The 25897-nt window shown below is 46.9% G+C and overlaps 1 protein-coding gene across 1 annotated transcript; it reads left to right on the plus strand.

Annotated features, from left to right (window-relative positions):
• Positions 1 to 943: 943 nt before the first annotated feature.
• LOC115323508 lies at positions 944 to 25565 on the plus strand. The gene is made up of 4 exons (XM_029983895.4): positions 944 to 1081; positions 20335 to 20502; positions 22543 to 22653; positions 25156 to 25565. Exons 1-4 carry the CDS (start codon positions 944 to 946, stop codon positions 25300 to 25302), a joined length of 564 nt encoding a protein of 187 aa, XP_029839755.1. The 3' UTR covers positions 25303 to 25565.
• The last annotated feature ends 332 nt before the right edge of the window (positions 25566 to 25897 follow it).

Genomic DNA, 25897 nt, shown 5'->3' on the forward strand with positions numbered 1-25897 from the left:
TGATCGTTAGGAAAGTGTAAGATAACATTTAGGGGCTTTGCGATACCGTCCGAAAAGACATTCGATGACCATCGACAGAGGGAACGTGCGCAGATCTTCGCTCTGGCCTTCTTTGAAACGAATCCTAGGGACGCAGTTTGGGAGTAGTGCATTCCGTCGTAGCCAAGGAGTTCGGCTATTCTTTTAATGAGATTGGACAGGAGTCACTACCGGGTTGTTTACCGACGCACTTGTTATCTGGAGCCCATGTCTAGTGCTAACATGATGTTTGTGTCCACTTTTATACCATTAAATTTAAATCGCGGCAAAAAAGCTTCTGGGTCAGTCGCATGCACGTGCGCGAGTAGACTTGCTTCATATTTGTCCAAGTTTGCTTGTCTAAAGTGGCAAACATTGCAAATTCAGCATGAATAATGTGTCCCCATTTATGCACGTTAAAGACCCCAGGCTATACTCTGTTTCACCGTATGTTGTACCGCAGCAAAGGCTACAAGCGCGAGCTTCTTGCTCAGGGCACATCTCGTCGGCACAAGCACTCGCGCATTAAGGGCAGCTGCAAATGCTATGAGCTCGCGCTTCTAGCCTTCGCTGCGGTACAACATAAGGTGAAACGGAGTATAGCAGTGGCACTGACGAAATGTTTCAACTACAGCTGATACACCAGACGCCTATTGAGGCTGACTAACTTCAGGCTGTATAAACATATACGCAACATTATTGCATTATTTTGTCCCTATTTATAAGAGAAGTTTTGGAACAACATGCAGTTGAACATCCATAAGCTCCCCAAAAGAAAACATTATATTTTGCTTCATTTTAATTGCGTTGGGAAGAAGAAGATGTGCATGCCGATTCCACAGGCCATAGCGCACGGGCTGCTGTTGCCTCTTGTGCTCGCAGTCAGTCTTAGAAGCCTCTGGCAAGAAGAACAACGCAGTCCCCGATGGCAGGAACCTCCTCCAACGCAACCACGAACACCATTATGGACGAATTGCAAAAGGTTCGGCGGCACTTGGACAAGCTCGACATCAACGCTGACTACGTCGTTACCTGGAACGGCGCCTTGAACGTTCTGGAAGTGGTGAGCACACCTCGCTTCGTGTAATCTATTTCTGGTGGCCGTCATTCTCTCTTACGCCCTTGGCGGCATAGCTCTCTTTCGCTTCTGAGTGGGTTCGGTCAGTGATATGTCACAAAGATTTTGCACGCGGTTCCTTGCATTTGATCGCCCCACGGCTGCACGAGCTCTCGTGCAGCGGGAGCATCAGGTGAAAAAGCTACCTACTCACGCTTGTTGCATTAACGGACCTTCCGCTGTAGAAAAAGCAGAAACAATAAGCGCCTGCACGTATACATAGAAAGCCAGAGCCGCCCTTACACCATCATGCGCCTGGGAAAATTCCGGCCGTGACGCGCCCTCCTTCCTTTTTATAGGCCTATATCTAAGACGGCATGATCACGTTGTTAGTAAACATGTCAGTAGCGTTCCAACCTGAACGTCTTGTCAGCCGAGAACTGCTTTCCAAAAAAACGAACGGCGATCAAGCATATAGCGTCGTGTCGGGCGCTGGGTTCAAATAAATAAAAAAGCTAAACAAAATCAATAGGGGGCGCGGCGCCCAGGTCAACAATTCCTAAGGTCGGTACTGTAAAAAAAAGCTTAAGATTTCATCGAATCTGCGCTGAGCAGGTCAGTTTTACTGTGAAAATTTAAGGCATAGTTTTTCCTGTAAAAATATGAGCGGAAAAACTTTCCAAAGTCAAGGTTGCACTCTAAACAAATCCGTTCTTGAAAGGTTCCTCGACGCCCCAAGAACTCTTTCAGGTTGTAAAGAACGGTTTCGCCTCAAACACTATCGCCCCCTGGCGCACTAGAAAGGCAACTGGACGGTGAAGAATATTTTGGCTCCTAAAAAGGTGCTTTAAAGCACCCCTCATAGGTTTTTCACGAAGGACTCTTTGAGGGGGTGTTTAAAAGAACTTTTTTCAGGGTGCAAAGTATGGACAAGCCGAAAGAACCCCTGAGAGGTCGTTTACGACCGGATTTTTTTTAGAGTGTAGGCGCGCTCGCAGGCGACTAATTTGAGACGCTAGAGAGCATATAGATTCAAGAGAGGGTCCATCTGAAACCATGGGGAACGTCTGAAATTTAATGGCGGATGCCTCCTGCGGCAATTGGCCGCAAATGCGCATGCGCTTCGTGTTCGCGTGACGAGGAGGAAAGCAGGCGGAAAGTCGGAGGCGCGTTTGCAGACGATCAACGCTTTGGGCACTATTGCAAATGCCACCCATAAACCACGTGACCCCCCAACCGAGCAGCTGGAAACTCTTCCTATTACAAGCTCTCAAGTGACGCTATTAAGTTGTGACGCCATCTCCCGATAGGCACAGCGAGCACACGACGCACTAGCTCGCTGCGCAATCAAATGCTGATTTCAATGTCCCATTGCAATTAGTATTTGATTGCTATGGGACATTAATTTCCTAGTATCTGCTTCTTTCTCTGGCCTTCTGATTTTGCTGCTATTGAACGTTTTGCATAACTAACGAACGAAGTGGAAGCTAGAACTTAACCTCAACGTTCCGATTTGCTCAAAAAAGCGCAATTCTTTTTTATCGTGTTCAGCCTTTTATAGATATATCTTGCTCGTTGATTCTTTGATTTCAGTACGAAACGAATGCACATATGAAGATTGCAGACAAACGTTAAATAGAATGCAGCTTTGTTCATTCGACGAAACACAATGAAATGCGGTAGCTTTGCAGGAATGGTATGCATGGTGATGAAATGGTTGTAGTATACCGTAAACATATCGAGAGCAACGTCAAGGACGACGTCTAGGGCGACTTCTAGGACGACTTCTATGACGACCTAACGTCAAGGACGTCAGGTCATGTCAGCTTCAGCCCCCGGCGCTTACAAGCTTACGCGACCGGCGCTTACGCCAACGGAGCTTACGCAACCGGCGCTTACGAGCTTAAGCGACCGGTGCTTACACTTCAGCCACCATCGTTACAGTCACTAGCAGTTCAACCACGGGCGTTACGTAACCTTGATTACGTGACCTTGAGCGTGATTTAGCCTAGAAACTTACCGCTTTAAAATATTTTCGGAATTATTTTTTTGGAAAAGTTTTGATTTAATTTACCACACTGGCCTGATTTAAGTCATTGATTTTTATTCTCCACCCTGGTGTGTATTAATTGAGAGAATGTGAACGCTATAGTGGTAAGTGAAGAGTGAGGTGGAAGCTCCTCCGCCTTCTTTCCACTCAGAGCGAAACCTGGAAAGGAGCTTCCACTTTACTCTGAACCTGTCACCGACTTTTAGCCCCGAGAGGGACCGCTTGGAGCTCAAGGCCAAGATTCCGAGACATTCGGGCTAGTTTCAAAACTTCCCACCACGCGGCGCTCAAAGACCAACCTGCAGAATATTTTTTCAACCAGAAAAAAAGTTCCCCTCGCCACACTTCCCATTTCCTCCTCTCCCACAGTTGACTTGACGGCGGGAGACTCCTTTTGTTGCTGCGTCTCGGGGCCAGATAAGCCAAGCTAAGCGCATAATGGGCGATTTGCGGCGGGAGGCACAGCGACCCCTTTCCTCCGGCGATACCAGAGAAGCGCCCGAAACCGAACTCTCCTTTCTGCAGCATTTCAAAGCCTAGCCTCTCGGTTTTGTCTCTGAATTTTTGTTTTGTTTTGCGATAAGCATGCTTGGCTACTCCAAGCATTTGACTGCTTCTGCCGTCCATGTGAAGTGACCCAGGGCCATGTGAGGATGGGCATAGGCCAAGAGCCATCGTCCAAAAACCCTAGAGTTCGAAGGAACTACCGCATTTTCCGGACTATAGCCCGCACCCGGTGCATAGTCCGCAGGGAAATATTTTGCGTCAAAAATAGAAGTGTTTTCTTAGATAGTCCGCACCCGGTACACAATCGGCACCCAGTGCAAAGCCCGCACTTAGCACCTAGTCCGAACGTAAAAAGTATCATACTCAGCAGAACTTGACAAACGCCTACCGTATTAGGTCACGATGAAGCTTTATCGTACGTAAATCAACATTAGTATAGTCCGTTACTCATAAAATCCTTCACGATTGTCATAGTGAAGGATCTAGAAAAATTAAATCATTGTATTGTCCGCACCTGTAGATATTCTGCATCGGGTGAATTTTAAACTTTTAAACTTGTATAGTCCAGAAAATACGGTACTACAGAGTGTATTGTGACCCTGGGTACTTGAAGAGAAAGCGGCGAGCCTTACAAAAAGTGTTTACGGGACGGGAACTCATGCCAGCGTGCGTACTCGTAACATGTCCGGTGCTTTTACCCCAACCCACCTGGTGTTGCCTATATATGACACACGTTGAAATAAACAGTGCTGGGGGCTGTCAAACCGTTGTTTTTGTACTGAAATTTGACCGAAATTCCAAATATTGAGATCTGCAAAAATCCATAATACGAAACAGCTTTTTTTTTTTCCGGTTCCTTGCATTTTTATATTGCGTTTTGAGATCCTACTAGTGACCAGTGACGCGTTTAGACGTCATATTGCACGTGGACACACCGGTGACTAGAACTCACTCTTCCGTAAGCAAAAGTTTAAAGTACAAGTTCACCCGTCAAATTTTGGAAGTGTAATTACAATATTGCGTTAATTTTTCTCAACTCAATATCTCTTCTCAAAATGGTTAATCACTTTAGTACAGTCGCCCTCTTGAGATTTCTAGGCGAGAGATGGCAAAAGCACTTTCCAAAACTAACTGTTTTACATTACCGATTCCTTTCTTAAAAATCACTAAAATTTAATTATATCACATTACAAATTACTGATTACTAAAACTATGGGCATTCTCTTCGTATTACATTTAATTTTTGCAGGTAGAGTTTGCTTGTCGATAATGAAATATCAGTCTGCTGTTGCAAACAGTGCAATGTAGGCGCAATATAATATATTACTGTCATGCCGCGAGCTTGTTCAGGAAGCCGCCGATGACAACGAGGTTTTACGATGAGCAAATAACTCCAAAGTATCTGAATCAGTGGTGTCGCCATGCTGTACTAGAGCGCAACATATGAGATGAGACCATAACCGTGCTCTCGCAAGCTCGTTTTTAATAAAAAAGAAGATAATATTTTTTTCTTTAATTCTCTACTTGTGCTTGTAAGTTGCAACACAGCAAGAGCTACTCAAGTCTATTGTAATGTATCACTGATATCCGATAAGCTGAGGTGGCGTAACCTGTGCAGCATAAAATGCTTTGACGGAATCGTTTGTTTTTAGGATCACGCGTGAGGTGCGAGCTAACCTAACCCATACTTACAGCCAAGAATAAAGGCTCCGAGCATTAATTGGAATGCGACGGTAGCACTTCGACTTTCCGGACTGCCGTGACTATACTTGGAATGACTTCTCTAATCAAGGTGAACACACGCACACATATACCGGAGGCACTGTTGAAGTTTCAGGGGCTCGGGTCTGCGTAGAGATTATCATTTGCGCCGATACCCGGTTTTCGCTTTGCTAAAATATTTCAACAACTGCCAGTCTTGAACGGGTCAACGAAAGAACTGATCGTTTTCACGTAGTTGGGTTAAAACTATGTGGTTAGGCTACTGTATGGGTGCACTACTAAAACCAATTATAATGACATCTAAAGCGACAATCACTCTCATGTGTACTTTATCTCGTAAATAACACTTTTGCGATTGACAAGTACTTTTGCGCGCGTGCACCGTCGGCAAAAGTCGCACCATTAAATGATCTCCCTTATTTTTCTTTTCTTTTTTTCTGAGCGAGAAAAAAGGGGGAGGGGGAGAGAAGGTTGTTGAGGGTAAAAAATGTTGGAGATATGTGCTCTGATTGTCATGATTGTGCATTTTTGATCACCTAACCTTTACAGCTCCCACATGAACGCGACGTCCCATGATGTCAACCGCAGAAACAGTTTGATCACTACTCGTACATCAGCCTCTGCGTTCGGCTTTCAGGTTATTGTGTACCTTCGTGCGTGTGTGCGTGCGTGTTACTTTGATATTTGTATCTGATGTTTGCGAGTGCATATTTCGTAATATTTTCTAGATATAGCGTTGAATTTTTTTTGTATATTCTTTCCGGAACGGTAAATCATCTAAAAATATTTTTTTTACTCGAGTTTATAACTGAAAATATTTACACCGCTTCAAACGTGCTTCAATGTGAAAAGTTCCCCAACTTCAGCGTGCAATTAAAAGAAAACTTCGTTTTTCTTTTTTTCTCGAGGAAAATATTTTACACTATATCGCGTGGTGTTCCATTAATATGTTGCATTATTTTGTCTCCATGCAAAATGCAGCGCTTCGAAATACACGAACTAGGCCACTTTGAAATTTTTACCCAATATTTGTGAGTTGTTATCTGGCAATGTCTTCAAGAAATAGCATTGAACTATTTCTAATATGTTCTTCCCAAGAGGGCCTATCACCTACATGAAAATCATTGCACTAACTAATAACTGGACAAATTTACAGTGCGGCAAACAGCTCCCAGGGCCGAACTCGGTCCCAAGCAATAACAAAAGTTACAAGTAAAAAAAGAAAAACGATACCGACATTTTCAGAAGCTTTTATTTCTACGCCACATAGTTTTATTGTGTCCAGAGTTTGCGAGCTCAGGCTGAACTCAAGCAGGATTTACCAATGAACCACTCTAAGCGATCCATTATTCGCAAACACAAAGCAGCGTAGTCTGTTACGATCCGTTCTACCTTAAAATGGACCGCAGCGGACGCTACGAGTCATCGGAGCTAAATCAGTTCTGAGTGTGTGACACGTGACATGCGCTGAGTGTGGAAACACGCGAAGCACGAGACCAAATGAAGCGCTCGCAGCGCTGCATTGGCTGCAACGACTTGCAGCGTCCGGTGTGGTCCATCCCTGGGTATACAGAACATAATCTTGTACCAAAGCAGTATGTCTGACTTCCCGGATCACCCCGAAGACATCTCCAAGCAGCTCACAAAAGTGTCATTGTATATTGTCAGAATGTTGAACCGGACAAAACCATTATCACGGAGTACCTTCCGCACAGGACGAGGCGAGGCGTTAAGTGCTCGTTCAAGCGTGGTGAGAGCCAGTCCTTTGAAGACAGGATATAAAGCTACGACCCTCGTGAGCCAATCGGGGCATCGGAGCAAAGCACTTGACGATGTACCATTGAAACACGATCCTCCCACGGAGAGCTGTCTCGTGCGTCGCTCCTTTGCTCTGATTGGCCAACGGGGATCGTAGCTTTCGCCGTTTATCAAGTTATGCTGAAACGGAGATACACTCAGTCCGTGTAGCTTTTCTATCTGATCATTTTTTCTGTTCCACGTATTTTTAAAGTCCAATGTAACGGTTTGAGCGGAGAACGTAACGTGGCTTTTCGAACCTACTGGAGAATCCAGTGCATGTCTGTTATCTGTTTCAGCGGTCGTTTACTTACAAAAGCAAGCCGGGTGTTCCTGACAGAATAAAGTGCTCCTCGCCGACATTTACGATTCTGCCCCATTCCATAATCAGTTTAAGAAATAATCCAAATCCGAATGCCCCGTTTCCATACCCCTGCCGCAAACCCCCGCGTTCTGTCACACATCTTCAAGATCCCCGGCTTTTAAAAACCAACGCCCGCTTAACCATTCTCCAAGCTTCTCCTCTTATATTGCTGTCAACGCGTTTCTTCCTACGCATTGTATACATGATTAAGCAAGGGATAGAGTTGACAACGCGACCACAATTACTACTTTTGTGTACTTGTTTATCGAATGCGCTCTCGTGGCCCGAAGTCGTTATAGAGCGGAAGGTAAATACATTGCCAAAATAGTCTGTACATCTGTAACAAATAATTACTAATAATAAACAGAAACAAAGAAGCAGGTCACGGGCCACCGCAAAAACGTCACTGATGGCATTTCTAATCAAGTTAGGTCATTGATATTAGCAACCAACCAGATGAGGTGGTTTTATCAGTGGGCTGAGCAAGGTAGGAAAGATGAACTCGTATTTCAAATTAATGATGGTGATTGGGTCCGGACACTTCATCGAAGGCCATCTCATCGAAGCCATTTCATCGAACGTTATTGAATCAAACGCCATTTCATCAAAGCCGTTTAATTGAATGCTTTAAAAAAGTATTTGGAGATCGTTTCTCGTTTTCGGAAACAGTTCCTTTTGCATCGAAGGATAACTATATTCTATGTCATATTTTCAATTAAATGTCAGGACCAAGAAAAGAACTGCTTTTCTCCGGCAATATAATGGTAGTCGCATGAGGACAAGCACGCGTACACTATGCAGAGCTGACTACCCCGCGACAACCAGAAAGTTTCTGGCTCAGTGACTTGGTGTGCGCCGCCTATTTGTGTCACACTTGTGCTGCTAAGCTTGTCTAAAGTAGGGAACATCCAAGCTCACAATTGTTTTAAAGATGTCATTTACGCACGAGAAAACCAGAAAGTTTTAGATGAGGCGATGAAAGGGATAAAAAAAGGGTACAAATATTTTCGGACATTTCATTATGCACGTAGTTCGTAGCTCAGGCTCAAATCAATCACGATTTGCACAAGAGGCTGTCTGGTTTTCGAAGCTTTCTCCCAAGCCTCCCCGTTATTTACAGACTTGGGCTTGAAACATTGAACCCAAACGCAAGAAAGAACGCAGTGGAGCCTCCTCTTCCCCCCCCCCCCCCCCCCCCCCCTTCCTTCCTCCTCGAGCGCCTCGATACCATGAGACATCGGAGGTGACTCAGTGCTGGGAAAAGTGACACGTGGCATTCGGATTTGGTGCAGCGATGCGCGCCAAAAAGCGAGAAGTCATATGCAACTCAGGGAGCCTTCATGTGCGCTTTGCTAATGAAACCCTCACAGCAGTGCATCGGCTGGAACAGCTTGTAGCGTCCGGATGTCCTACTTCCATCAAGCCCCACCTCAGCGACCCGAAGAAATTCCCCAAGCAGGCTCTAAAGCGACCCCCCCCCCCCCCCCCCCCCCCCATTGTGCGTTTCGAAAACCTTGAACGGGGCAATAACGTTATCACAGAGTTCCTGGTATACTGAACAAAGAAGAATGATAAGTGTACCCCCCCCCCCCCCCCCCCCCCCCGTCCTCGCTTTCAGCATGAATCACACACACCCCGTTCCAGTATTGCTTCTTTTTTTTTTTTTTTTTTAAATGCAATATTTTCAAGCGCGGGAGGCATGGCATGTAAACGGTCCGTCAACGATCGCTCTTGTGAAAGTTTGCATAAGTTTTGTTTTTATATATTATTATGAAGCCGCCAGTCGCTGCAGTTATGGCTTAAATCTCTGATGAACCCGGATACTTGGCGTTTTACAAATTTAGAAAAATACAAGGAGAGTCAAATGGCTCTGTCTTTATTCGCAAGGTTGTTGGATTCTTCAGGCTGGGGATTCGAACAATTCAGTGTAGGACGTTTCGGTGTAGGTCGTTTCGGTGCCGACATTTCGGAGCACGGACTTTTCGGTGCAAGGACTTTTTGCTGCATGGAGATTTTTGTGTAAATAGACGTTTGGAAGTTCAAATAGCTGAGCTTTCCAGCAGGCATTGTGGACATTTGAATGTTCAAATATTGTGGCGGCAGTGGCGCATAAAATATAATGGATGTAATTATCGAGATGTCTTATTTGACTATGTTTTTCCCCCTCATGAAAATATACGATACGTGTAATTAAGCAATTATTTGCCTGTGTGATCCAATGAGGACATGTTCATAAAAGACGTCAGGTACACGGATATTTCGGTGTAAACGGTCCGTCATTTCTGGCAATAGCATGCTTTCATATTCTAAAGGTTAGAATATACGTCTAGGACATCTTTATTAAGATTTGTCATAAATATGCCTGGATGATACGTATGTAACGTGCATAAGCATAGGCATATGAAGTTATTCGCATGTGTGGCTTGATAATAATATATTCCGGAAAGAATGCCAGTTTCTAGCCCTCCCAAATACTATAACGCCCTCGTATCACAGGTGAGTCGTCGTATACGTAATAAAGTAAGTCTGAGGCCAGCTGCCTTCAAAATAAATATAATCATGCACAAAGGGTAATGTGGACCTCTTTTATTTGCAAAACGCTTGTGCTCAGTGCTCACTGCTCTGTGACCTAATCGGCGTTGCTAGCAACGCTTCTGAGGAATCGTCGAGCATCATTGCAGTCCCTGATCCCGGCTTCCCAAAAGACGCTACACGGGGGTGCAAGTTTATTCATTGTGGTCGGAGGTGAGAAGACACATGCTCTAACGCCCGTGGGGCGCTGGTGTCTGCTAAAAAGTCGAGCAGAAAGAGAAGGTGACATATTTTTATGAAGTTCGGGCAAACAATAATCGTAAAATAAGGACAAAAGCGACTCTTTGCGTCGCTTTGTGTTCCACGTTCATGCAACAAAAACTCCACACACCGAATATTTCGAGCACCGAAATGTCCTGGACTCTTCAGACTGCTAGATGAAGCCTAAAACAAACCACTGTACTATACATGGGCTGCACCTACGCCACAAAAGGACGTCGCACGCCGGTGTCGACCATGATGGTGGTTGAGACGACCGCGATTTGCAACAGAGCTATGGAAGACGGTGGTGCGTTGGGCTGCCACAAGCGCTCGCGCAACAAAAAAGAAGCGGAAACTACACGGCCAGCTTCTACCGTACTCCGGCGATCGCAACATCGGTGTGCACTGCGACGGAGATGCTGTCCAGAAAAAGAAGGCACGAATGGCATACAGAGGCGGCTCAGGACAGACGTCGATGATGCGGCCACTCATTATTGAGTTTGCGGGGCGCATTTATTTGTTAGCGGTGTGTGACGCACTTTCATAACGTGTTTGTGAATGCTGTCAGGGCCAATGCGACACCGACGCGCTAAAGTTAGTGGCCCCAGTGATGACTTTCCACTACACCATAAGTTTGTGTGGTAGAGAAAAACAGTCTAGTGAGGTGCACCTTGTGTTGTTGAGCAGCGCTTCGCAAACTTGGAACTCAGAAAATGTGGTTATGGTTGAGTATGAAGTCACTTCCTAATGTACACAACTTCACCATTCGAAATAACATTCAATCTCGGCTCCTGCACCCAGCCGATCGTCAAGTGGTCCTGTGTGCTTTAAAGTGTTTGCGTACAATAAAGCTTCTTTTTCGGACAAGGTAATCAATATCGTGACATGCGCTCTACTGGTCATGCGCTCTTGTGACGTGCACTCTAATGGCAAGCGCGCTCCTATCGCAGCGCTCTCGAGTCGCGCGTTCTAACGTCGGCGCTCTAGTTACACTGAACTAGAATATAGCCCCTATTGAAAAAACCAGCTTAAGCTGGTCCCAGCTTCAAGCTGGGTTATTGCCCCAGCATGCCCAGCTTGGCATGCTGGTCATGCTGGTTGATCTGGTCATACTGGTCATGCTGGTTGATCTGGTCCCAGCTTCAACCCGGGTTGTTGCCCCAGCATGCCCAGTTTGGCATGGTGGTCATGCTGGTTAAACTGGTCATGCTGGTGAACTTCCCAACCAGTTTAACCTGTTTTAATTAATACAATGGATAAACAAGCCAAGCTCTTCAGAAAAGCCAACTCGGCATCCAATTTATTATTTTCGTACTTGCGGCCGCCTCACATGAACTCAGATGCTACACATCCACGGCGCTGACACAGTACTAACCGACGCACAGACAGTGGTTCTCGGTGCAAAGCCTACAATGTTAATGAAACCAGATTGCTTATCTTTCAACACGAAAAATACTAGACACACGCCAAAAACAGGCAATAGCAAACGAAAATACTACGCGGATGACAGAAGCGAACCTGGGTCCCGCCAGTGATGGGAGCGAAGCGGCAACTTGCGTGGTCGGCTGAGGCAAGGAAATCCGTGTGGCTTAGATGGCATGGCGATACTCCCCGGCACCGCCGTCATTCTTGAGCACACACACGTTCGAAGACATGAAGCGACGCATCAGTCGGGACGTCCGACATCTTCCCGCACTGAACGGACTGGCGCTCGCTGTCTCCTCAAAACCCGCTTCGCTTGCACCGTCATTCAACTAGTCACCAAACAACGCGCACACAGCCGTCCCTTCGAAAATCTGTCCAAGATAGCCAAACGCGTCGCAAATTCTCCGTTCCTGCCACTCTCTCTCTCTTTCTCTCTCTTTTTCCGCACACAAAGGTAGCTTGCAGCGCGCCTGACGCGCCCGGTCGTCTACCAAAAACGAGAGGACAAAGAACAGGACGTGGCCTCGTTCCAGCCTAAGCCGACCTTGGCGCGCGCGCTCCCAGCAATGCCAGTTCGGCTATCTCTAGCCGACCTTGGCGTGCGCGCTCCCAGCATGACCAGCTTGACCACCACGATCATTAGTCCGACCAGATTCACTAGCTTGTCTCCCAGCATGACCAGCTTGTCTCCCAGCTTGACCACATTGGCTCCATGGAAAACCAGTTTGACCGGTTAAGACCAGACTGGCTCCCAGCTACACCAGATTGAATCTAAAACCAGATTCTAGTGAGACCATGATGGTTTTTACTTAAACCAGACTGACCAGCTTAAATTCTAGCTTGCCCAGCTTAAACCAGCTTGATTGCAAGTTAAACCAGCTTGACTACCACATTGACCAGGTTGACCAGCTTAGTTACCAGCTTAACCAGTTTGATTTTCATGCTGGTTTTTCCAATAGGGAGGGGCAATGGAAAAAGTGTCGGCGGCGTCCCATCGGCCGTGTGAAGCCAGAAGTGCAGACTGTGCAGACTGCCGCGAGTGGCGCTGTTGTCGAAATCCGGAGGACATGGCTACTGTAACATGGAATATGGCGTCGCGTACGTTTGGAGAGCGATAACTAAATAAATTCTGGGCCGCTGCAAAAGCACTCGGGCATACGTGTCATAGACCTAGAGGAGATTCCTTATAATGAATTACAGACTGCTGAGCGTCGCCATTGATGGTACAATTGACGGCGCGTATGCCCGAATTTGTGGGAAACGCCCCCTTTTTGGCTTATTTTGGCGTCTGAGGCAACCTTTGGAGAGCGATAACTAAATAAATTCTGGGCCGCTTCAAAAGCACTCGGGCATACGTGTCATAGACCTAGAGGAGATTCCTCATAATGAATTACAGACTGCTGAGCGTCGCCATTGATGGTACAATTGACGGCGCGTATGCCCGAATTTGTGGGAAACGCCCCCTTTTTGGCTGATTTTGGCGTCTGAGGCAACCTTTGGAGAGTGATAACTAAATAAATTCTGGGCCGCTTCAAAAGCACTCGGGCATACGTGTCATAGACCTAGAGGAGATTCCTTATAATGAATTACAGACTGCTGAGCGTCGCCATTGATGGTACAATTGACGGCGCGTATGCCCGAATTTGTGGGAAACGCCCCCTTTTTGGCTGATTTTGGCGTCTGAGGCAACCTTTGGAGAGCGATAACTAAATAAATTCTGGGCCGCTTCAAAAGCACTCGGGCATACGTGTCATAGACCTAGAGGAGATTCCTTATAATGAATTACAGACTGCTGAGCGTCGCCATTGATGGTACAATTGACGGCGCGTATGCCCGAATTTGTGGGAAACGCCCCCTTTTTGGCTGATTTTGGCGTCTGAGGCAACCTTTGGAGAGCGATAACTAAATAAATTCTGGGCCGCTTCAAAAGCACTCGGGCATACGTGTCATAGACCTAGAGGAGATTCCTTATAATGAATTACAGACTGCTGAGCGTCGCCATTGATGGTACAATTGACGGCGCGTATGCCCGAATTTGTGGGAAACGCCCCCTTTTTGGCTGATTTTGGCGTCTGAGGCAACCTTTGGAGAGCGATAACTAAATAAATTCTGGGCCGCTTCAAAAGCACTCGGGCATACGTGTCATAGACCTAGAGGAGATTCCTTATAATGAATTACAGACTGCTGAGCGTCGCCATTGATGGTACAATTGACGGCGCGTATGCCCGAATTTGTGGGAAACGCCCCCTTTTTGGCTTATTTTGGCGTCTGAGGCAACCTTTGGAGAGCGATAACTAAATAAATTCTGTGCCGCTTCAAAAGCACTCGGGCATACGTGTCATAGACCTAGAGGAGATTCCTTATAATGAATTACAGACTGCTGAGCGTCGCCATTGATGGTACAATTGACGGCGCGTATGCCCGAATTTGTGGGAAACGCCCCCTTTTTGGCTGATTTTGGCGTCTGAGGCAACCTTTGGAGAGCGATAACTAAATATATTCTGGGCCGCTTCAAAAGCACTCGGGCATACGTGTCATAGACCTAGAGGAGATTCCTCATAATGAATTACAGACTGCTGAGCGTCGCCATTGATGGTACAATTGACGGCGCGTATGCCCGAATTTGTGGGAAACGCCCCCTTTTTGGCTGATTTTGGCGTCTGAGGCAACCTTTGGAGAGCGATAACTAAATAAATTCTGGGCCGCTTCAAAAGCACTCGGGCATACGTGTCATAGACCTAGAGGAGATTCCTTATAATGAATTACAGACTGCTGAGCGTCGCCATTGATGGTACAATTGACGGCGCGTATGCCCGAATTTGTGGGAAACGCCCCCTTTTTGGCTGATTTTGGCGTCTGAGGCAACCTTTGGAGAGTGATAACTAAATATATTCTGGGCCGCTTCAAAAGCACTCGGGCATACGTGTCATAGACCTAGAGGAGATTCCTCATAATGAATTACAGACTGCTGAGCGTCGCCATTGATGGTACAATTGACGGCGCGTATGCCCGAATTTGTGGGAAACGCCCCCTTTTTGGCTGATTTTGGCGTCTGAGGCAACCTTTGGAGAGCGATAACTAAATAAATTCTGGGCCGCTTCAAAAGCACTCGGGCATACGTGTCATAGACCTAGAGGAGATTCCTCATAATGAATTACAGACTGCTGAGCGTCGCCATTGGTGGTACAATTGACGGCGCGTATGCCCGAATTTGTGGGAAACGCCCCCTTTTTGGCTGATTTTGGCGTCTGAGGCAACCTTTGGAGAGCGATAACTAAATAAATTCTGGGCCGCTTCAAAAGCATTTGGGCATACGTGTCATAGACCTAGAGGAGATTCCTTATAATGAATTACAGGCTGCTGAGCGTCGCCATTGATGGTAGAATTGACGGCGCGTATGCCCGAATTTGTGGGAAACGCCCCTTTTTTGGCTGATTTTGGCGTCTGAGGCAACCTTTGGAGAGCGATAACTAAATAAATTTTGGGCCGCTTCAAAAGCACTCGGGCATACGTGTCATAGACCTAGAGGAGATTCCTCATAATGAATTACAGACTGCTGAGCGTCGCCATTGATGGTACAATTGACGGCGCGTATGCCCGAATTTGTGGGAAACGCCCCCTTTTAGGCTGATTTTGGCGTCTGAGGCAACCTTTGAAGAGCGATAACAAATAAATTCTGGGCCGCTTCAAAAGCACTCGGGCATACGTGTCATACACCTAGAGGAGATTCCTTATAATGAATTGCAGACTGCTGAGCGTCGCCATTGATGGTACAATTGACGGCGCGTATGTCCAAAATTGTGGGAAACGCCCCCTTTTGACGGTTGAGGCAAGCTTTGGAGAGCGATAACTAAATAAATTCTGGGACGCTTCAAAAGCACTCGGGCATATGCGTCGCAGAACTAGAGGAGATGCATTATTATGGCTTATAGAGTGCTGAGTGTCGCCATTGATGGTACAATTGGCGGCGCGTATGCCAAATTTCTGGGACACGCCCCTTTTTTGCCTGATTTTGACGTCTGAGGTTGTGATGACTTAAGAGATACTGGGCCGTTTCAAAAGCTCTTGGGTCGCACGCGCAGCAAACCTACATAAGATTGATTAATTAGCAGTAACAGCGTGCTAAATGTCGCCATAAATGGTACTCTTCATGTCGCGTTGGCCAAAATGTCTGGACCACGCCCACTCATTTTGGCATTTTTATTTTTAATACCATTCTTGGGGGGGGGGGGGGGGGGGGGGAGGAAGTGGAATAGCTGGTGAAATGAAATTTGGACACTTCGTAAAATATAGTTCGGATCAAAAAACGTTTTGACTCCTTAATTATTCTGCGCTTTAAGTATAATGTATTTGAACTAATTACGCGATGAGAACAAAAAAAGAAAAGAAAAAAACCTGCATTCAGGTTCTGTGTTTATCAATTAAGAAAATATTCAGTGTAGTTGCCGTTTTGTTATACATTACATATGTTGCTAAAAAATGTATTTAGGAACGCAACAACGTCACTGAATCCTCGAGTCACCTCACCAACTGCGGATTCCTTTTGGAACTTAAAGTCCCGGGGAACCACTTTAAATTTAAGTAATTTGAAAATAAAAAAGGTTTCCATGGAGCTAGAGACATTGGCTATATATATAGCAAAATGCAACTAAATTGATGGTGTGGTTCTCTTAGGGTTTGCATTGAATGTTGAAAAGACGTATGATTTTTCTGCGGTTCGCCATAGGAACCAATGAATAAAAGTTTGGTTGCATTTTGGCCAGACTTAATATAAACCCAGGACCACGAAATTTCTCGTGGAGGTTGAGGGCAGCGAATTAAAACGTGACAATAAAGTGCAAAGGGATTGAGTGATTAGTTTTCTTTGTATAAAAAAAGATCGCTTTGCTCCATTGAGTTACGGGCGCCGGCGCAACGGCGGCCGATAGATGGCGTAAGTAGTGGCGGCGCTCGCCTGTCCGAGAATCTTGGGGTTGCTGCGATCGCTCGATGATGACATAGTAATGAGTATCACTTGACAAGGCCAGGTATTTTCTCCGCTTTGCTTTGGTTGTTTGCTTTAGCGCGTAGCAGCAAAAACTGTTCGCTAAGTGTATTTTGTTTTTGCTATCGACCAAAACGTGAGTAGTACGAAACCTAGGAACGAATCCGAATACGCAAGCGAGACGATCGGAAGTTGCGTGTAACTTACGATGGTATATCCTACGATAGCTTCACCCTGCATCCGAGCGGTGGCCGCCAACACCGCTCGGATGCTTCGCCCTGGAGACCAACGAGCGTATTTCTATGTCCCCTTCGCGCGCTTCCCGACTTCAAGCAGCAGACGAAGGGAAATGCGTACTAAGGACGCTCGATTTACGGGTTCCGGAAGCAACGGCAACAATCCCAACGACTTCAGCGGCAGCTCAAGTCGGTGGGAAGGCCTAGCAAGGCGTCCCAGAATCTACCTGTTTGGTCACTTGACAGGTCTCCGAAGTCACGACGACGACTGATTTTGTCGGGGTCAGCACGATAGAACTAAATTGGGTCAATGGGTCCTGTTCTGCAAGTCCCGACACTACTGTTGTCGCGCTGCTTGAGCTTAATTTTAACGAGAAGCACTACGAAAGGATTAGGTCACACGCGCCCCCGAACTCTCGTTCAAATTAACGAATCAGACATGAATTGTGAACGATACAACTCAACCTACATGTTACCAACGAAGCACAGAAGTGCCCACGCGATCCTTGGTACTATACGCCACGACAACAAGCCACCAGCGCCCCCCGATCTTCTCGGGGCTAATAGGAAGGTTATCCAGTTATCCCACCTCCGGCTCACGCTTCCCACGTCGAAAACTTTTAGGCGTTTTGTGAGCTTGGTGCATCCACGCGCAGCCAAAGCACGGTGGAAGGCAACGAGCTCATGTTAGAAGTCTGGCCTCTAAAGCGAGCAACTAACCACTGCTGCGGTACAGTTGGTGAAACGAAGGAACAGCTCTGGCGGCCCTTTTTGTCTCCGCTCACCTTAGCAAAAAGAGATCTCTGGCCGCCGCCATTTTGCGAATCGAGCGACCCCTGTCAGCCAGAATTTTCTGTCACCCGCCTGAGCTGCGGAAACCCGGTCAGCGTGGCTTTCCACTTGCATTGTGCATTTGGAGTTTGCCGACTTTTCTTGAATGTGTTCACTTTATTTGCCTGTTTACGAGGCTTACCCTTTGTGTGTTATCTTCCACTGTGAGAACCAGGGAATACCAGGGCTCGTGGCCTGAACGGCCTTCGCAGGAAACGAGCGAAGAGAGCGAACGTCAAGCAGCATGCGACGCAGGCTGTTCAGCGTTTTTGGAGGGATATTTCCATTGAGATAATCTCCATCTGTTCCGGGTTTCGCGAAAAATAGCTGATAGGGTTGGGTTCGGGGTGTGGGAACGGAATAAACAGGTTCGTTCATTTGCTTTGAAGCTGTGCTAAAAAGCAGCTCTCTTCAAAACGTGCCCAAAAACACGCCTGATTCCGTCCGATCGTCGTGAAGTGACTATCGGATAAGCTGTGTTATTTGAGACCTTTCTCAAATCCTGTTTGGATAACGCGGCACCGTGGGGTACGTACAACGTACGTTCGAATGATGAGACTCGATGCATTTCATGTTTTGGGCGGGGAATATTCATGCAGTTTGAATATTCTGTGTGGTGAAATATTTTCGACGGTTAAGACATTTGTAGATTGACACGGCTGAGTGATATGGTGCTGTAAAAAGATCAGCATAATATGAAACAAACATTCCAGTGTCATTTGTTCTGTCGCGCACGGACTCACCAAACCAGCTTTCATTTCTTTGTTTTTGTTTCCAAAAATAATACATTGCATTCTTAAAAACCCCGAGAAATTCTATTCGCCGTAGAACGCAAAATGAAAAATAGAACGGGGCAATTTATCCTCCACCAGCGTCCGGAAGTGCGCCTACGCAGGCTGCCATAGCCCACTGGCTGGAAAATTCACAGCCCAGCGCAGTCGGGCAACACTGACGTACCCTCTCAAAACCAGGGACGCGCGCTTTAAATCGCTTCGTTCGAGACTGCCCCCAAGCAAGCACAGGGGGACTCAAAGAAAGGGAGGGGTAAGGATAACACTGATATCAGGATAACATATGACTTGCACATGACGTCATATCGCACCGTGCTGGTGGCAATCCTACTTGTTCTTGCCCAGAGAAACAGATTCGGTGGTGCAAAATGTATATGTGCTCATCAGCATGGCTATCACAATGGCAGCTCATGTGCCGTCAGTGCAGGCCATGTATGTGTTTCAATAAATACTGCGGTCAAAATAGTCTAAACTCTCTTGAATCAGCGCTCACGCCCTCAGTATAGGATCCTTTCATCGTTCGCAAGAGGTACGCGTTGATAACGGGAGGTCGTAGCGTCGTTTTGAGCGTGGATTGAGCAGGGCCAGCATACGCAACTTACGATCTACAAAAGTTTAGACGCTTGACAGTGTAAAGGCCCGACCACACTAGCGTGAACGGCGCCGCCGGGCGGCGCCGCCGGGCGGTACCGCCGTCCGGCGTCCCAACGCGAGGAGTCCACATTGGCCTCCGTTTTGCAGGCGTCACGTGACAGCACTGGTTCCCGCGATCGCGCCTCCCGTCGGATTTCCCGCTCTTTCGTCGTCTGCTCTTCGTTAGATTCTTCCGTTCCGCACTCGCTGTCTAGACGGTAAGAGTTCATAATGACCTGGTGATCAGCGTGAATGTGATTATTTTAGCCTGCTCGTTGATCTTGCGACGTCGCCGCGCTCTGAAGGGAAGGAGGCGCAGGTTTTGGGTCCGGCCGAGTTAGTTCTACCGAAACACCGAAGGACAGGAGAGGTCTGGCGCGCCGCCGGGGCTTTGCTGCCCCGGCGGCGCGCCAGAGACGAAGGCTACTTTCGAAAGTGTCACCAAATCAACACGACATCCGTCACAACAGAGACGACATGCAACAGGTGCCACGGAGAAACTCACTTGTAATTCCGAATTGGTTAGTTTCAAGGAACCGCTCCGTTGGGGAAGGCATCGTGGGGAAATAGGGGGAGCAGACGACACCAAACACGTCCTTCGCTTCGAGAGGCGCCGAGGACCGGCTTGAGCGTTGCCATGGCATCTCGACGTCACTATCTACGCCACCTCCCATTGGCTCCTCTCTTCTGCGGCGTGCGGCACTGAGCTCTGAACCGCGCAAGGAGCGGTTGGGTGTGCGGCGCCGCACGTCGTGACGTTGAAGCCGAAAACTGGTTTCCGCCGGCAACCGGCAGCGACGACCGTCGCGCCGCAGGCCTCCGAAACGCCAATGTGGTCGCGCCTTAATGCGGCGTTTCCGTGGTAACCACTCCAGTGTTTGGACACTCAACGTCACGAAATCGACTCGTCATTGTTTTATGGAAACAAAATGCTAAGAGCAGGTGAGCAGGCGGAGGCTTGCCGTGATGCTTCTGGACTATAAAAAACAAAAACAAAAAAGCCTTTTTTTTTTCTTTTTTTGTTTACTCTACTTTTTAGAACTTTAGGTCTTCTTTTAACCATTATCAGTGGGTAAACTTGCGTCGTGTTTCTCAACATAGTTCTCAAAAACTCTGTCATTCGCAGACAGTGGCGGCCTCGGTGTTCCTGATGCTCCAGTGCGTGGGCACTTCGGGCGCGTCCCTCAAGTTCATGTCCCTGCTCACCTTTTCCCACGCCGTGCAAGGACTTCATTTCCTCGTTTCGGGCCTCTTGTCCAGGGGTATATCCGCCCTCCTGGCCAACTCCTTTTATGTAAGCTCAAAGTTTGCTTCTATGCATGCACCGCCAACCCCACGCTCTCATGACGTCACGCGCCTGCGGTGGCGCCGCCGTCGACACGGCGCACGTGCAGTGCCCACAACTGGTGCGGGCGAACGGGGCCTCGTTTCGTAAGACAACGTGTTGGCAGCGTATACACGGCCGTGAGTCTATGTCCCGGGGACGACTTTACGTGGCAAGCAGTCCCAGAGATGTGATCGAAGTGTCCGGTTGCGCGGATGGACGTCCGCATAGCTTTGATAAAATTGCCCCGAAGGGTTGTTCCCGGGAGTATTTTCCGCCCAAAAGTACGCACCGGCAAAAAATAAATAAATAAAAATTACAGGTTTGGTTTGTCTTTTTAGACTTAATTAGGCTAGGTGGTGCAAGCTACCGCCCGTTACAAAGGGTATAGCCATTTACATCCATCCATCTATCCATCCAGTTAGGGGGGCACCTGGCCCCCTTGAGATTCCGGGGCTCTTAAGTAGCGGTCACACATTGGTAATGCGTGATACAACAGAGAGTCCGCAGGCACAGTCTAAGACCTGTTGATTCCTGGTCTGACCGTCCTGTAACGTTGGTCAAAAACTGTGTGCAGACCTGTTCTAACAACTAACATGAAGCGTACATGCTTCCAACATGCTTGAGACGTAGATAATTCTGTCGCCATGCGTCTCCAGCCAACAGCGTGTCTTTGGTACAAGTACCGGACATTTCGTCCAACGCCATCGAATAAATGGACATTTCGTCGAACGCCGATTCATCGAAGGCCAGTTTCATCGAATCACTCGGCGCTGCTTCGTGGAATTTCCCTTCCCCGGATTTCGAACACTTGTGGTGCTTTTTATATGTGCTTTACTCTCGCTTCTGGGTCGTTTTCACCTGTCGGATCGCCAAAAATAGAATTACAGCCCTGGTCATTTTTTTTTCTTCTTTTTTTTTTAACCGATAGTTTGCTTTTTGAATCATAGAGCATAACGAAAAACTTTCGTGGGTGTGAAACTTAAGGCTCGTTCAAACAGTTGCGTTGCGCAGCGTTGCGTTGTGCAGCACAGCGCCTCCCCATTTGGCTAGTCGTGAGGGTCACCATAGCAACAGCTCGATGCAAGCTGCCAAATGCAACTGCGTGAACGAGCCTTTATTGTTTTCGGGTCAGGTAAGTGACTCTACTCCACCACATACTTTGTTCCCCATTTGTTCACACGTGAAAGGTACATCTGGGAACAAATATAACTATTCTTTGCTGCGCCTTTTTTTTTAATTTTCTATTCATCTATTTACTTGCGTTTTTATTCTATTTTAGGAAAATAACTTCCCTTCTAAGAACATATGTTAAAGTGCCGGCAGGTCCGGGGCTCTGCCGAATACGAAAAATAAACAAAAAGGGGAGACGCTTCTTTTTTAAATTTTTGTTTCGTGCAACATGGCGGCATGTCATTGTTTCAAGGACGGCTTCATGCTTGAAACAGAATACGTCTTCAAGGACGAGATACACCCGTGAAGAGACGCATCTTCGGCACTGCACCTGATGATCACAAATTCCATAAAAATGCAGCACATCAGTTACCATGAAAAAAGAAAGAAGAAAATATGGAAGGTGTAGGGTAGAAAATTAAGTTTTTCATTGTTAATTCCTCTCTCTCTAGGAAAACAAAGGTCCGGTGTTAAAAAATATATTTCCTAGATCAAATATTTCTACTGCTCAACTAGGCGCTGTTCGATGAAACGGCGTTCGATGAAATGGCGTTCCGCGAAACAGCTTCGATGTGTAACAAGCGCGGCGGAAGATTGAAACCGTCGTGTTCATAAAACCAACATCGCCAGTGTTGCTCTCATGCGAAACAAATTGCATGCCCTCCTCGCGCTTGCCTGCCCCCCCCCCCCCCCCCCCCCCCCTTTTTCGGAGGATTGCCCTCTCTTGAAAAAAAAAAAAAAAAAAAAGTTCCGCAAACGCCCATGTGTATGCGCAAAAAAAAAAAAAAGTTTAATTGATGTACAGCCCTTAAAGGACTCGTTTCAATGTCTGCGCAGTACATGAGCTTCCAGCTTGTTGCCTCCGGGGTCTACATCTTCTTGGGCATCTGCTCTCTCTGCACCTGCCGCCTGGGCATCCTGGAGTGCGCCGAAGGAATCGTAGCAGGGGTGAGACGTCGTTCACACGGGCGAGGGTACTCGCTGCATAGTCTTCGACGGCTCACAGCCAATCAGCTTGTCGCATTCCCATATAACAAATCCGACGAACCAATCGCGAAGCAAGGAGCGCGACCAAGCCACGCCCCGACATTCTGTGTATGGAGCCAGTGACAAAAGCGCCCGGTGCGCATCCACAATTGGCCCTCTCCTCCCCCCCCCCCCCCCCCCCCCCCCCCACACACACACACTTTTATTCTCTTCCAACATAACAACGTGATCTCTCTCTCTCTCTCATTCTGTGTATGACTATTTGTGGCGAGATGTTTCGGTGGCGCCCTCTCATGGTTTCCGTTTGTGACGTCACGATCGGAAGTTTCTTGCTCCCCGCGACTTCATAAGTTGTAATCTTTAATTACTTATGGATCGGTGGCGAACTACAAGTTTGATGGTACGTGTAAGTTTAACGGTGTAAGCTCGGAGTCGTCGCATTCTTAAACCGACGTCGTCACGGTGGACACTCTGACATTGCGCTGATTTTCGTCGATGAAAGGGAAATTAATGCGGATAATGACGTCACACTGAGCGTTTGACCAATCGCGAGTTGCAACCACACCGACACCTTTGGTCGTGCTCGTCGCTTTCGTGTGTTGCCTCCCGTACCGGGAACAACATGCATGGTATAACGTAAGATGTCAAGCCTGTACGTGTATTATTTCCTTTGTTTAAAAACACTTGTTAATAGTCAGGCCATATAAAAATTTTACATAGTAAGCCCAAACAGACCATGCCGGGCTTTTGTTTTCTTTTTCTTTTCCAATCGAACCGATGTTTGAGAAAAAATTCGAGCCAAATTCTCGCAGTGCTTGCAGCGTGTTATTGACTGGTTAGGAGAAGTTTAATGGTATTAAACGAATGCTGGGAAACCTCACTCCTGAAAAATAATAATAAAAAAAACAAAAAAAAATATTGTTTTTTAGGCATAACCTCATACCAGCGTGCAACTGACGCACCTGGGACCCGGTACATTTTTGGATTGCCCGCTGACACAGGGTATGCAACCGCCGAGGGTATGGGCGAAAAGGCTTAGGGACGGACGTCGTGCATGAGTTTGTTACGAGTGTTTCTTTTTACCTTGTTACAATTTCCAAAAATCTACGGTTGTGTGGCTATCACTGCGATGTCATATCTGGTGCGCAAATAATTTTAAAACGAATAAGAACAATCGCAGAGAAGTGTGCGATGAGCACAAAAAGCTGGCGTGCGAGTCTGGCTGCAATGAATCCTATTGAGCCTCACACGTTCCCCAAGGATTCTTATTTATGAAATCTGTCCAACGCCGGTGCAACATAGACGACTGACGCACGGGTAGACAGAACGATCTTTTTACGTACAAAAACTTAACCCAATAATTTGAGCTCTTTTGAAAACATAATTTATTACTTGTAATTGATTAAAAAATGTAATAATAAGATTACAATGAACGTTACCGAAAAAAAAAGAATTGAAGTGTTAAAATACTTACAATAAAATGTAATTTATTACAGGTAATCAGGTACTTGTAACTCGTTACATACAAGTCTGGTTCAAACCGAACAACCGAATGAAGTGTTCCCGCTAAAGGCGCAAGCTTCCCGCTCCTGTTTTGGTTTGGAGACACCACCTGAAGGGTTATGAAAACGTCTGCGTACCACCGCTCAAGATGCAGCTATGAAATGCCGAGAGCTTACCTTCGTAGACTACACTAAACTGTCCATATATTCCTTCCTTGAAGAAACTGATTCAAACACTCCACCGGCTTCGTCCTAGTTCTTTCTAGGAGGCAAGGTGAGGGCCCTTCCTTAGCCAGCTCGATTCAACCGGTCAAGTTATTGTAGCCTACTATAGCCAAGTCTAGCCAAGTTAACCCCCCTACACACACACACACACGGTTCCCTACCCAGATAGCTGTTCTGCCACAAACAGAAGGTATATATTTCAAGTTTTAAGCCGCTAAACAACGTCGGTGGCACCATAAAGGCCTGTTCACACATGTAGCGGAGCGCTACAAGCGTAGCGCTTACCTCGCGCTAAGCGCGTGCTGACGGGAGCGTTCACCAGCTTTGTGTCGCACCGCCAATACTGTTGTTCATGCCAGACAATAAGTAGCGGACGACACGTGAGAAGCGCTACATTAGCGCTTCGCTGCATGTGTGAACCGGCCTTAATACTAAAAACGGCGGCGCTCTTAAAAAAAAAAAAAAAAAAACATGTTTATGCAACATGCGACATTACCCCAATGGAAAGCACGAAAACTTCTGTATATCACTTTTGGTATAAACATATTTTTTAATTGCCATTTTAAATTTTAGAGATAATGAACAGCATGCCGGGAAGAGTAGAGCCTGGGTAATCTGAAAATATCTGTAGTTTGGGCAGCACAAAATGCTACCGCATTTAATGTCAAATTCTCCATAGCACCATTTATTTTCTTCTTCTTCTAGGGCATTTAAAGAGAAAAAAAAATCTTCGCAGGCATTGGCGGTTGGTCTCTTCCTGGTGCATCTAATCCACACGGCCTTCCTCCTCACGGGCAACGTTTCCACCAAGCTGAATGTGAACTTGACCAAGATTCTGCGTGGGATCAATTTAACGGACGTTCTCCACCCTCCCGACGCGTGACGAACGCTCCGTAGGAACCGGCGCGTTTTCCCGCAAAGGCACTCGGTGCGGGAGAGCCAGTGGCTGCAACCTGGCGAACGACGGGGCTGAAAGTGTCTGTAGACCCAGAGTGTCGCTGACAAACCTAAGAAACCCAGGGCGTGACGAGTCCCTATAGCACCTTACTGTGGCTCAGCAGCCAATCAGACTGTTTCATTAGCCTATTTGAACGCCGAAGAACCAATCACGAAGCGAGTAGCATGAATTAACATAATGAGCCACGCCCTGGGTTTCCTTAACTCTCGTCGACTGTAAGAAAAATAAAATATAAATCTGCGTCATGACACTGGACAAAACACGAGCAAATTGGCTTATAAGGACGACGCGAGTAATCCTGTTTTGTGGCGCAAGCTACCGCCTGTTAGCATCCATTCATCTATTCTCCCCGTGCTTGCATCATGATGAGTGTCACAGCAAGACTGTTTTTTTTTTTTTTTTTTCTTCTAGGTTTAAAAATATTTCTAGCCCCGTCATTGCCCGGGCTTCCTCCGTAGATGGCATTGATTGACTCCTACAAGTGCTTTGCGGAAAAGAGGACGTTCCAGGTTTCTTTGAG

This window comes from Ixodes scapularis, unplaced genomic scaffold (assembly GCF_016920785.2).
Source record: "Ixodes scapularis isolate PalLabHiFi unplaced genomic scaffold, ASM1692078v2 PGA_scaffold4__175_contigs__length_147842914, whole genome shotgun sequence".
Lineage (NCBI taxonomy): Eukaryota > Metazoa > Arthropoda > Arachnida > Ixodida > Ixodidae > Ixodes > Ixodes scapularis.

Coding starts and splice junctions, on each gene's coding strand:
- LOC115323508 (XM_029983895.4), top strand. CDS start 944: ATGGCAGGAACCTCCTCCAACGCAACCACGAACACCATTATGGACGAA. Junction 1,082..20,334: donor CCTTGAACGTTCTGGAAGTG/GTGAGCACACCT, acceptor TGTCATTCGCAG/ACAGTGGCGGCCTCGGTGTT. Junction 20,503..22,542: donor TCCTGGCCAACTCCTTTTAT/GTAAGCTCAAAG, acceptor ATGTCTGCGCAG/TACATGAGCTTCCAGCTTGT.